The sequence below is a fragment of the Trachypithecus francoisi genome, unplaced genomic scaffold (assembly GCF_009764315.1).
Source record: "Trachypithecus francoisi isolate TF-2019V2 unplaced genomic scaffold, Tfra_2.0 Lachesis_group2, whole genome shotgun sequence".
Lineage (NCBI taxonomy): Eukaryota > Metazoa > Chordata > Mammalia > Primates > Cercopithecidae > Trachypithecus > Trachypithecus francoisi.
The window spans coordinates 117,808,180-117,820,820 of NW_022681465.1; the positions used below are offsets into that span (position 1 = coordinate 117,808,180).

General features: G+C 35.5%; 1 protein-coding gene across 1 annotated transcript in view; it reads left to right on the forward strand.

Moving 5' to 3' along the window:
- The window catches only part of RANBP17 (RAN binding protein 17), a 455,080-nt gene that overhangs the window by 54,128 nt on the left and 388,311 nt on the right, over positions 1 to 12,641 (forward strand). Inside the window, exon 12 of the mRNA XM_033180282.1 lies at positions 2,791 to 2,984. Coding sequence (XP_033036173.1) covers positions 2,791 to 2,984 — 194 coding nt within the window. The remainder of the gene's footprint in view (positions 1 to 2,790; positions 2,985 to 12,641) is intronic.

Below are 12,641 nucleotides of genomic sequence, written 5' to 3' on the forward strand. Positions count from 1 at the left end.
CTCAGTCTCCATCCACTTTTGTTCCCTTGCTTATGAGGAGCTGCAATCCTTTGGAGGAGAAGAAGCGCTCTGTTTTTTGGAATTTTCAGCTTTTCTGCTCTGGTTTCGCCCCATCTTTGTGGTTTTATCTACCTTTGGTCTTTGATATTGGTGACCTACAGATGGGGTTTCTGTATGGATGTCCTTTTTGTTGATGTTGATGCTATTCCTTTCTGTTTGTTAGTTTTCCTTCTAACAGACCCCTCAGCTTCAGGTCTGTTGGTGTTTGCTGGAGTTCCACTCCAGACCCTGTTTGCCTGGGTATCACCAGTGGAGGCTGCAGAACAGCAAATATGGCTGCCTGATCCTTCCTCTGGAAGCTTTGTCCTAGAGGGTCACCTGTCTGTTTGAGGTGTCTGTCGGCCCCTACTGGGAGGTGTTTCCCAGTCAGGCTACATGGGGGTCAGGGACCCGCTTAAGGAGGCAGTGTGTTCGTTCTCAAAGCTCAAACGCTGTGCTGAGAGAACCACTGCTCTCTTCAGAGCTGTCAGATAGGGACGTTTAAGTCTGCAGAAGCTGTCTGCTGCCTTTTGTTCTGCAATGCCCTGTCCCCAGAGGTGAAATCTATAGAGATAGTAAGCCTTGCTGAGTTGCAGTGGGCTCCGCCCAGTCCATGCTTTGTTTACACTTGTGAGCTACTCAGGCTTCAGCAATGGCGAATGCCCCTCTCCCCATCAAGCTGCAGTGTCGCAATTCGATCTCAGACTGTCGCACTAGCAGTGAGCAAGGCTCCGTGGGCGTGGGACCTGCCTAGCCAGGCATGGGAGGATATCCCCTGGTCTGCGGATTGCTAAGACCATGAGAAAAGCACAGCATTTGGTCAGAAGTGTACTGTTTCTGCAGATATAGTCTGTCGTGGCTTCCCTTTGCTAGGAAAGGGAAATCCCCCTACCCCTTGCGCTTCCTGGGTGAGGCGACGCCTTGCCCTGCTTCAGCTTGCCCTCCGTGGACTGCACCCACTGTTCAGCCAGTCCCAGTGAGATGAACCAGGTACCTCAGTTGGAAATGCAGAAATCACCCATCTTCTGTGTCGGTCTCGCTGGGAGCTGCAGACCGGAGCTGTTCCTATTTGGCCATCTTGGAAGCCTTCTCCCTTTTCATTTTCTTAACAGAGTCTTTAGAAGAGCAGAATTTTAAAGTTTTGACGAAGTCCAGTGCTTTACTTTTTCTTTTAAGTGTTATGTTTTAGTTGTTATACCCATGGAAACTAACCCAATGTCACAGAGATTTTCTTTTATTTTCTCTTAGAATTTACGTTTTAGTCTGTGATCTCTTTCAGGCTAATTTTTGTGTATTAGCTGGTATAAGGCTAGAGTTCTTTCTTTTTTTGGCATATAGCTGACCAGTTATTGCAACATCGTTTGTGTAACAAACTATCCTTTCTTCATTGAATTGTTTTTATGCTTTTGTCAGAAATTAATATACCACATACATGTAGTTCTATTTCTGGACTCTGTCTTCATTAATCTATGTGTCTGTTTTTTCACCAATACCCTGTCTTGATTAGGTTTATAATAAGCTTTGAAACCAGATAGTATGAGTTCTCTAAGTGGCTTTTCTCTTTCAAAATTGTTTTCGCAATTCTCCTTTCTTTGCTTTTCCATATATATGTTTGAATCAGTTTCTCAGTTTCTACTAAGAAGTTCTTCTGGGATTTTGACTGGGATTGCATTGAAACTATAGATTAACTTGGGGAAAGAATTGACATCTCAACAATATTGAGTCTCTTAGTCTCTGAGCATGTCTATCTTTTATTTAGCTCTTCTCTGATTTCTTTCATCAAACGTTTTATGGTTTGTAGCCTAAAGATCTTGCATACGTTTAGGTAGATTTAATTGATAGTTTATGTTTCCTACTGCCTACCGTCTTTTAAATTTCAATTTCTGGTTGTTCACTGCCAATATATACTAATATCCATCATTTTGTATGTTGACCTTGCATGCTATGACCTTAGTAAACTTACTTATTAGTTTGAGTAGCATTTTTGTGTTTCTAAAAATATTTTCTATTTACATAATCATACCATCTTGAGATATAGACAGTTTTATTTTTTACCTACTAATACATTTCATTTTTTATTTCTTTTTTGATTTTTTTAGAGATAGAGTCTCACTCTGTCACCCCAGCTGGAGTGCAGTGGCGCAATCTTAGCTTACTGCAACCTCCGCCTCCCAAGTTCAAGCAGTTCTCTTGCCTCAGCCTGCTTCGTAGCTGGGATTACAGGTGTGTGCCACCATGCCCAGCTAATTTTTGTATTTTTAGAGTCGGGATTTCACTATGTTGGCCTGGCTGTTCTCAAACTCCTGGCCCCAGGTGATCCTCCTGTCTCTGTCTTTTATTCCTTTATTATAGAGTTTTTTTTTTTTTTTTTGAGACGGAGTCTCGCTCTGTCGCCCGGGCTGGACTGCAGTGGCCAGATCTAAGCTCACTGCAAGCTCCGCCTCCCGGGTTTACGCCATTCTCCTGCCTCAGCCTCCGGAGTAGCTGGGACACAGGCGCCCGCCACCTCGCTCGGCTAGTTTTTGCATTTTTTAGTAGAGACGGGGTTTCACAGTGTTAGTCAGGATGGTCTCGATCTCCTGACCTCGTGATCCGCCCACCTCGGCCTCCCAAAGTGCTGGGATTACAGGCTTGAGCCACCGCGCCCGGCCTCATTTATTATAGAGTTTTTATTTAACGTAAAGTTTACTTGTGGTGAATAAAAGTCCTTCACATTCTAATGCTGTCTGCAAACTTATTCTGTGTTTGCAGAGATCACTTAGATGATCCACTGGATGATACTGCCACTGTGTTTCAGCAATTGGAGCAGTTGTGCACTGTCAGCAGATGTGAATATGAAAAGACATGTGCTCTTCTTGTGCAGTTATTCGACCAAAATGCACAGAATTACCAAAAACTTCTGCATCCATCTTCTGGTGTAACTGTGGACATCACCATTCAGGAAGGTCAGTAAACTTTATATGATTACTGAGTATTATGTTGAATGTTAAGTAACATCAATAATCACTTTAATAGTTTTACTGCAAATTATTTTTATGTATTTTCCTCAATTCCTGGTCCCCTAATAAACCGTTCATTTTATTTTATTTTGTTTTTTTTTGAGACGGAGTCTCGCTCTGTCGCCCAGGGCTGGAGTGCAGTGGGTGGATCTCAGCTCACTGCAAGCTCTGCCTCCCAGGTTCACGCCATTCTCCTGACTCAGCCTCCGGAGTAGCTGGGACTACAGGTGCCCGCCACCTCGCTCGGCTAGTTTTTGCATTTTTTAGTAGAGACGGGGTTTCACCGTGTTAGCCAGGATGGTCTCGATCTTCTGACCTCGTGATCCGCCCATCTCGGCCTCCCAAAGTGCTGGGATTACAGACTTGAGCCACCGCGCCCGGCCAAACCGTTCATTTTATTAACTTCCTGTGTATATTGGTAATTTGTTGGATGATATTTTTTTTCTTTCAGTTTTTCTCTATAAGATTCATAGGATATACTTCTCTCTGGAATCAATACCAAGAAAAATTGATAATGACCCTTGAGCAGATAGTTTATGAACATAACTATCATAACTGGTTGTGTTTTCTTCTTTGTGGTACTTGATTGCAAACTCAGAACCCAATTTCAGCCAAAAAAAGTATATAATATATCATTATGATTTTGCTTTTATGTATTAGCCTTCATTATGGCTTTACTGTTATTTTTATTCCTCAATTTCTTCTTTGTTTTGTTTTTAATCCTTTATTGTTGCAGGAGGTATTTATTTCTGTATATCCTTTTAGGTCCTTTTAGGAACATTAGGAGTAAAAATAAATACATTTTTCCAATTTTCTTAATAAGATACACTATGGGAATGGAAATTTCTAGGAGAAAGCGCTTTATAGTTCTGAAGTTTTTCGTATTTGTATATCTTGTATTGGAAAGTGAGTTTAGTAAGGGATCATAATCAAATTTACTTCCAGTGATTTCCCATTTTAACTTTAAAAAATTTTTTTAGAAGATTATCCTTTACATTTAAATAATGTTTTTTAAAAATGCCTTTTGTTTATTGTCTGTCCATCTTGCATTAAGTCACATAGTACTGTTGAGGGGCTAGTGGGAGATAATCTTTACTTCAGTGTTCTTTTTCTTTCATTGGGATCTTATTTGTAAATTAAATGGGGAGAACTAACACTTTTGCAGCATTTAGTCTCTTCATTATTGACTTATTCTTCTAGAAGAGTTTTGAAAGTTATTAAATATCAAATTCATATTAAAGGATATTTATATATATTGAGACATACAGAATAGCAGTAACTACAAACACCATTACCTCGCTTAAAGATTAGATCATTGCCAATACCTTTGCAGCATTTTTTGTTCCTCTTTCCAAATCTGTCCTCTTTCCTATCAGCAGAAAATACTTAACAATTTTGAATTTTGGGTTTATCAATTCATGCCTTTACTTCAGTTTTACCACGTGTATGCATTCTGAAAATAATACATGATACTGCATATTTCCCAACTTTATACAAATGGAATCATACTATATTTTTCTTTGACAACTTTATTCTTATCATTTCTCCATATTATATTTATGACAGCTCATATTGATGCATATAGCTATAGTTCCTTCATTTTCAGTGCCATGCACTGTTAACGTTGTTTGAATGTACCTCAGTTTATTTGTGCATTCTCTTGTTAATAGGTATTTGTTTTCTGGGTTTTGCTAATAAAATCAGTGCTCCTGTAACAATTGTTGTGTATATCCATTATACATTCAGCTTTAGTAGATACTGTTAAACTGTTTTACAAAGTGATTGTACTACTTGACCTCCTACCAATAGTGTTCATGTGTTCCCATCAATCTCTATCAGGAAGTGGCAACCTTTTTCTTAAAGCGCCAAATTGTAAATGTTTTAGGTCTCCGTCACAACTACTCAAGTCTGCCTTTGTAGCTAGGAGGCAGCCATAGACCATACTCATGTCTGTGTTTCAGTAAAGTTTTGTTTACAAAAACAGGAGACTGTCTTATAGACTGTAGTTTGCTAACCTGGACCTAGATTCTTGCCAGCAGCTCATATTATTATACCTACATTTTTGATGATCTAGTTGAGAATAATATACCTCATGGGTTTACTTTTCACTCTGCTGATTATTAAGTTCAGTATTGTTTCATGTTTATTGATTGTTGTGTCATCATCAGTGACGTGTATGTCCATCTCTTTTGTTCATTTCCACCTCACCACTGGATTGCTTTCTTTCACTGATTTTTAGGAGTCTTTTATGTATTTTGACATTAATCATTTAGGTTTTTGAATTGTAAATATCACTCCCAAGTTTGTGACTGTCTGCTGCATATCATTTTAGTGTGATATTTTTATTTTCTTATCAAACTTGATTTTGATTAATTCACAAAATTTTTTTTGAAGAGGTAATGTATTTCATTGTGCAAAAATTAAAAAAAAAAAAGTGACCTGTTCCAGTACTCTGCCCTCCCTTTCTTCACTCTAGCAAATAGTTATTCTTATAGTTTTGCGTGTCTTTCCAAAGTTTCTATGTGCGTATGCAAACAGTTATGAGTATGTAAATTCTTACCTCCCTTATTTGCATAGAATACAGCATACCATACTCACTACTCTACTTCTTGCTTTTTTCATTTAAAGTGTTTTATGACTATTTTCGTAATATAGAGAAAACTCTTATTTTTTATAGATACATACGTAATATTTTACATTTTGAATATATCATAATTTATTTAACCATTCCATCCACTGTTGACAATGATTTGAGTGATTTACAGTCTTTTCCTATTAAAAGTATTCCTATACAGATAAACTTTGTACATGTCATTTCATGTATATATGAATTTATAAATTTCTCCTAGTGGAATTGCTGTTGGGTGGAAGTTTAATGTATTTGTAATTTTGCAAATGTTGCCCAGTTGTTTTCTGTAAGGAGTATACCATTTACTTGTCCACTAGAAATGTATGAGATTATTTCTATGTATCCTTCATAGGACAATTTTTTTTATTATACTTTAAGTTCTGGGATACATGTGCAGAACGTGCAGGTTTGTTACGTAGGTATACACGTGCCATGGTGGTTTGCTGTACCCATCAATCTGTCATCTACATTAGGTATTTCTTTGAATTCTTGGCAGTCCTGTGTGTGACAAATGATTTCTCAGTATAATTTAACTTTTGCATTTCTCTTGTCAGTGAGGTTGTGCATTGTTTAAATTTAGATAAGAGCCATTTGGTCTTGTTTTTTGGTAAATGAACTGTTCATTTCCTTTGCCATTTTTTCTGTTGGATCGTTGGTCCTTTTTTTCTCCTTGATTTCTAAGAGCTTTTTACAGTTTGAAAGTGAGCCCCTTGTCTATGATCAGAGTTGCAAATATCTTTTTTCCTTTTTTGCTTAGCATATGTTTTAGAGATTCAAATATGTTGTACATATTTTCTTTTTGTTGTTACATAGTATTCCATAGTATGGTCTTACCATTATCCATTCACCAGCTGATGGACTTTGAATTACACTTCCAGTTTTTGGCTTTTGCAAATAATGATGTTATTAACATTTTTAGACAAGTCTTTGTAGAAGAAATTTCTTTTGGATAGGTACCTAAGATGAGTGCTAGGTCATATGGTAAATGCATGTTTAATGTTGTAAGATACTACTAAACAGTTTTATGAAGTGGATGTATCATTTTTCATTCCCATTAACACTGTATGAGAGTTTCACTTACTCTGCATCCTTGCCATCGTTTGCTATCTGTTTTGTTTAGGCACAATACTTGATGTCTAGTGTTATCTCGTTGTGGTTATAATTTGCATTTCCCTAATGACTAATGATGTTAAACATTTTTCTATTCTTTTTTGCCACCCGTATTTCTTATTTTGTGAGAAGTCTGTTGCCCATTTTTAAATTGAATTGTTGGCTCTTTTGTTATGGAATTGTAAGAGTGCTTTATATGCTCTATATTCTGTATATAATCTCTTTTTCACATATATATTTTACAAATATTTTCTCCCAGTCTATGGTTTGTCTTCTTAACTGTTTTTGAAAGCTGAAAAGTTTTTAATTTTGATGGTCTACTTTTTCACTTTTTTCTTTATGGCTTGAGGTTTTTGTGTTTATGAAATCTTTTCTAACCTAATGCTATGAAGACTTCTATGATTTCTATAAGTTTAATAGTTTTGGCTATTATGTTGAGGCCTGTGATCCATTTGGTGTTCATTTTTGTGAATGTTGTGAGTTAAGGGTCAAGGCTTACAGTTATCCAGTTGTTCTAACACCATTTGTAGAAAAGACTGTCTTTCTCCCCCATTGAATTACCATGACACCTTGGTCAAAAATCAATTGACCATAAAGTGCTAGGGTCTATTATTGGAGTTTTTGTTCTGCACCACTGATCTATATATGTTTATCCTTATGCTAATACTATATTGGCTTGATTACTGTAGCTTCAGTAATTCTTGAAATCAGGTAATATAAATTCTTTAACTTTTTTTTTCAATACAGTTTTGGCCATTCTAGGTCTTTTCCTTTACTAATTAATTTTAGCATCAGCTTCTCAGTTTCTTCAAAGTAGGTGCTAGAATTTTGGTAGGGTTTACCTCAAATCTATACATCAGTTTAGGCCAGCTTAACAACATTGAGGCTTGCAGTTCATAAACATTTGGTTTTCTTTGCACTGTTTTATTGTTTTCAGTGTACAATTATTGAAATTGTTCACTGAGTTTATTCCTGGGCATTTTGATGCTGTTGTAAATTTCCTGATTATGCTCTGCTATTCTGTTAAACCAGAATTGAATTTTGTCTTTGTGCCTTATAACTTTGCTAAATTTATTAGTTCTAATAACGATTTCATAGATTCTTAGGATTGTCTATGTGATCATGTTGTCTGCAAGTAAAGATAGTTTTATGTCGTCTTTCCAGTCTCGATGCCTTTTATTTATTTTTCTTGCCTTATTCTACTGGTAGGACTTTCAGTACAGTGTTGAATAAAAGTGCTAAGACGGGAACATTCTTGCCTTGTTCCGGTTTGTACATAGAAAGCGTTGAGCATTTTACCGTTGAGTATGATGTTATCTGTACGCTATTTGAAGACATTTGTAAGTTTGAGGAAGTTCTCTTCAATTCCTTAGGGTGTTTATAATGATAGCATATTATTTTGGGGTTTTAAAATAGACCTTTTATGCATCTATTCAAATGACTTCCTTTATTTTACGAATGTAGTGAATTATATTATTGATTTTTCGATGTGAAGTCAGCTTTGCATTCTCTGGATAAATCCTACTTGATCATAATATAATATTTCTTTAGAAATTGTTAAATTCAATTTGCAACACTTTTGTTATTTTATATCAGTGTTTAAGAAGAATATTGGTTTGTAGTTTTCTTGTGGTGATTTTGCCTGGTTTGGGTAACATGGTAATACTGGCTTCATAAAATGAGTCAGGTACTGTTCCCTCTTCCTCCTGTATCTTCTGAAAGAATTTGTGTAGTAATGCTATTATTTCTTCTTTAAGAGTGATAGAATTCATCTCTAAAGCCATTGGGCCAAGAGAGTTTATAATGGCGAATTCATTTTCTTTAATCAGCATAGAAATATTCAAATTTTCTGTTTCCCTTGGAGTCAAATTTAGTCATTTGTGTCTTTCAAGGAATTTGCTCAATGTTTCTATGTATTGGAATAAAATTATTCTTAATATTCCATTGTTATTAATATCTCCAGAAATTGAAGTTGAGATTGATAATTTTGTCATTTTTTTTTTTGCTCTGAGTGATCCAACTAGATTTTCATCACTTTTGTTGATATTTTCAGAGAACCATTTTTAGTTTCATTGATCTTCTTTATTCTTTCTTCATTTTCTATTTCATTGATTTTTTTCAGCTTTATTTTTTTTTTTTGCCTTATACTTGCTTTGGATGTTGTTTAATATTCCTTTTCTAATTCTGGGTGTAGACTCCAGATCTTTGAGTTTGAGATTTTTGGTCTTTTCTAATAAAAACATTTAAAGCTATAAATTTTTTTTTAAACATTACTTTAGTTGGATCCCACAAGTTTTGTTGTTTTATTTTTATTTTCATTTAAAGATAATTCCTAATTTAATTGTTATTTCTTTGTTCTTTGTGAATTTTTGGATTGTTTAGAAGTGTGCTTTTAAGTTACAAATATTTAGGGTTTTCCTAGTTATCATTACTGATTTTTAAATTTTACCTTGGTCAAATGTCATTTTGTGTGATTTCAGTCTTTCTGAATTTATTAAGACTTGTCATATGACCCAGAACATGGTCTGTCCTGGCAAACAAAGCATATACACCTGAAAAGAATATGTATTTTGTTATTGTTGAGTGTAATATTATGTCAGTATAAATTAAGGTAATAATGTTCATATATTCTTTGTCTTTATTGATTTTTTTTTTTTTTGTCTATTTCTTTTATTTGCAGAGAGAGGGGTGTTAAAATATCCAAATATGATTGTGGAATTATTTATATTCTAATTCCTTAAATTTTTGCATCACATAAACATTTGTAATTGTTATGTCTTCCTTATTAATTGACCTTTTCTCTTGAAATCTGTCTTACCTGATATTACTATAACCGCTGTCTTCTTATGCTTACTGTTTATATAGTATATCTTTCTCCATCCATTTACTTCCTGTCTGCCTGTGTCTTTATATTTAAATTGTGTCTCTTGTAGGTGGTACATAGTTGTTACCTTTTAAAAAATCCATTCTGACCATCTCTTTTCATTGGAGTGTTTAGTTCATTTGCTAGATGGAGGTGGGGACACCAACTTAATTCCATTTAAATTATTTCCTTAGAATGAGATTTTCATATCACACTGGTAGTCTGTATTTAGTCCACAAACCATTTGAGGTCTGACTTAGAGGTTTTTTCCTGCTGTTCACTTAGCAGTGAGGTCAAGTCAGACAGGTTTCTGTGTTGTCTTTCTCTGCTTAGGACAGATTTTTTCCCCTAGTTTGTATTTTCATTTAGTGTGTAACTCTTTGCATCAGCTTTTTTGGACTTCTCACATTGGGTTTGTCCTAGGCTTTTTCCTTTGGCCATTAGAGGAGAAGCTCAAACTTTCTAGTTGTTTCTGTGCCTATGTATCTAAATTTCAGCCTTCATATTATTTTTGGACATTGAGGATTATTTCACTCTTCTCCCAGCTCAGTAGTACATTTGGTACCTTTGTGCTAATTAGAAAAATGTTCCATTTCATCCAGGCCAGTGCAACAGCATGCTAGAGTAAATAGATTGGTGAGTAGAATATAGGCTGGATTTCAGTCCCAACTTGTCCTTTTAGTTGAGTATCTTTACAAGTGACCCTGTAAGCTTGTCTTGTAGTGTTACTGTTTTTGTTTTGACTGATGACACAATGACAATCTTTTGTCATTTCAGATTTGTGTTCTGTGTACAGACATTAATTTGGATTATGTTATTTTATAATTTGGATTGTGTTTAGCCAGCTACCTATAAAATTACATTTTTTAAAAAATATATAACACAGACAATTAGTGTTTGGTTCTTCAGAAGTAGAGTTAGTAATAACTTCAGTGTGGTCAGCTAGATCCTCTGAAAGGCCTTTTAGCTGCAAAACAGTCAGATCCTGGGCTTACAGTAAGTACATGAAATTTCTTAGTTTTTTTTTTTTCTTCCCACTCCTCTGCTCTCTGATTCACTGTCTCTCCTTTCTCTGACCTCTTCCCTCCCAACCTCTCCCATCACCCAGATCAAAAAGTGAACTTTAATCAGAGTGGGACGGGTCAAACAGCAAACAAGGGCAAAAAACAGGGTTGTTCTCAAAGACATTATCAATATCAATGATAAAATTGGTGACAAAGCCTTAGGCTGGTAGCAAGGTAGGTGTGCCAACCTGAGACTCTTGTATTAAGTTGAACCCTCAAAAGGGTATAACATGGTTCTAAATTTGTAGATACCCTGGCTTCCAGCAGAAGGGAATTAAAACTTTCTCCAAAGGATGGCAACCATAATATAGGGCCTTGGAAATCCTGCAGATTAAGATAAACAAGTGTTCATAATAAACAAAAACAATAAAAGCCAGCACATAAACAACGAAATAAGCTGCCATGAATGAGCACTAACAAAAATAAGTTATTTATTTGATTTAGAACCCCTGTCTTCTAGAGACTCTTAAGATGTTGGAATTGGATAGCAATATAAAGCAATTATGTGTGAAATATTTAAAAAAATAAAAAAAGAATCACAAGTGAGCAGATAACAGGAGTGAAAAACAAGAAGGAGGATGTGAAAAGGACCTGAAAAAACTTTTTTTTATTGAAAACTTTGTGATCTAAAATTTCATGGATGTGTTAAATAGTAAATTGGACCCAACTGAGGAAAGAATTAGCAAATTGGCAGTTAGAACTGAAGACATTTTCAAGACTTCAGGAAAGAAGGAAAATGAAAATATTAAAAGAGATGTTAAACGATAGAATGAGAAGGTCAGGTATGTCAGAATGAGTCCCAGAAAGATAGAATACAGGAAAGAGGGGAGGTGATAACTGAAGAAATTCTGACAATTTTTTTGACTTAATAGAAGACATGAATTCATCAATACAGCAAGCCCAACATATACCCATCAGAAACCAAAAACAACACTTTAGTCAAACTATATAACCCCAAAGACAAAATGTTAAAAGCAGCTGGAGAAGAAAGATCACTTACAAAGTAGTGTAAACTGGATTGATAACTCACTTCACAACAGTAAAAATGGAAGCCAGAAGATGTTAGAATATTATTCTCAAATAACTGAGCAAAAATAATTGCCATCCTATTATTGTATATCAGCAAAAATATCTTTCAAGAAAAAGGATGAACGATAGAGATTTCAGACAAATGAAAGCAGAAAGTTGCTACTAGAAGATCTTTCATTAAAGGTTTTTAAATAAACATTTTAAAGATTTTTGAGGAAGAAGGGGCATGGTCCCAGAAGGAAGAAAAGGAGTAAGGAGTACATGGAAATTGGTAAACTCATAAATTTTATTTTATTTATTTATTTAAGATGCAGTCTTGCCCTGTCACCCAGGCTGGAGTGCAGTGTCATGATCTCGGTTCACTGCAACCTCTGCCTCCCAAATTCAAGCCATTCTCTTGTGGCAGCCTCCTGAGTAGCTGGGACTATAGTCACGTGCCATGCCGGGCTAATTTTTTTGTATTTTTTTAGTAGAGATGGAGTTTTGCCATGTTTTCCAGCTTGGTCTCGAACTTCTGATCTCAAGTGATCTGCCCACCTTGGCCTCCTAAAATGCTTGGATTACAGGCATGAGCTACCGCACCTGGCTGTAAACACGTAACATTTTAACATTCATAGTCTGTACAAAAAAAGGATTATGTTTAGTTTGTGGAATTAAGAACAGAATAAAAACAGGAAAAACAGAAGCATGTCAGAGAGAGAGCTGGGGAAGTGGTGAGAATTAAAATTATTTTAAGTTCTTGTCTTATTTAGGAAGGGAATTAAAATGGCAGCACTTGAAGGGTGGCAACTAAAAGAGTAGAAACTGTATGATTGTCTCCCATAACCCAGCAAAGAGAAAATAATGCAATAGAAAAATAAGCAAATTCAACTTTTTTAAAAGCCAAGAAAGGAGGAAAATAACCAGAG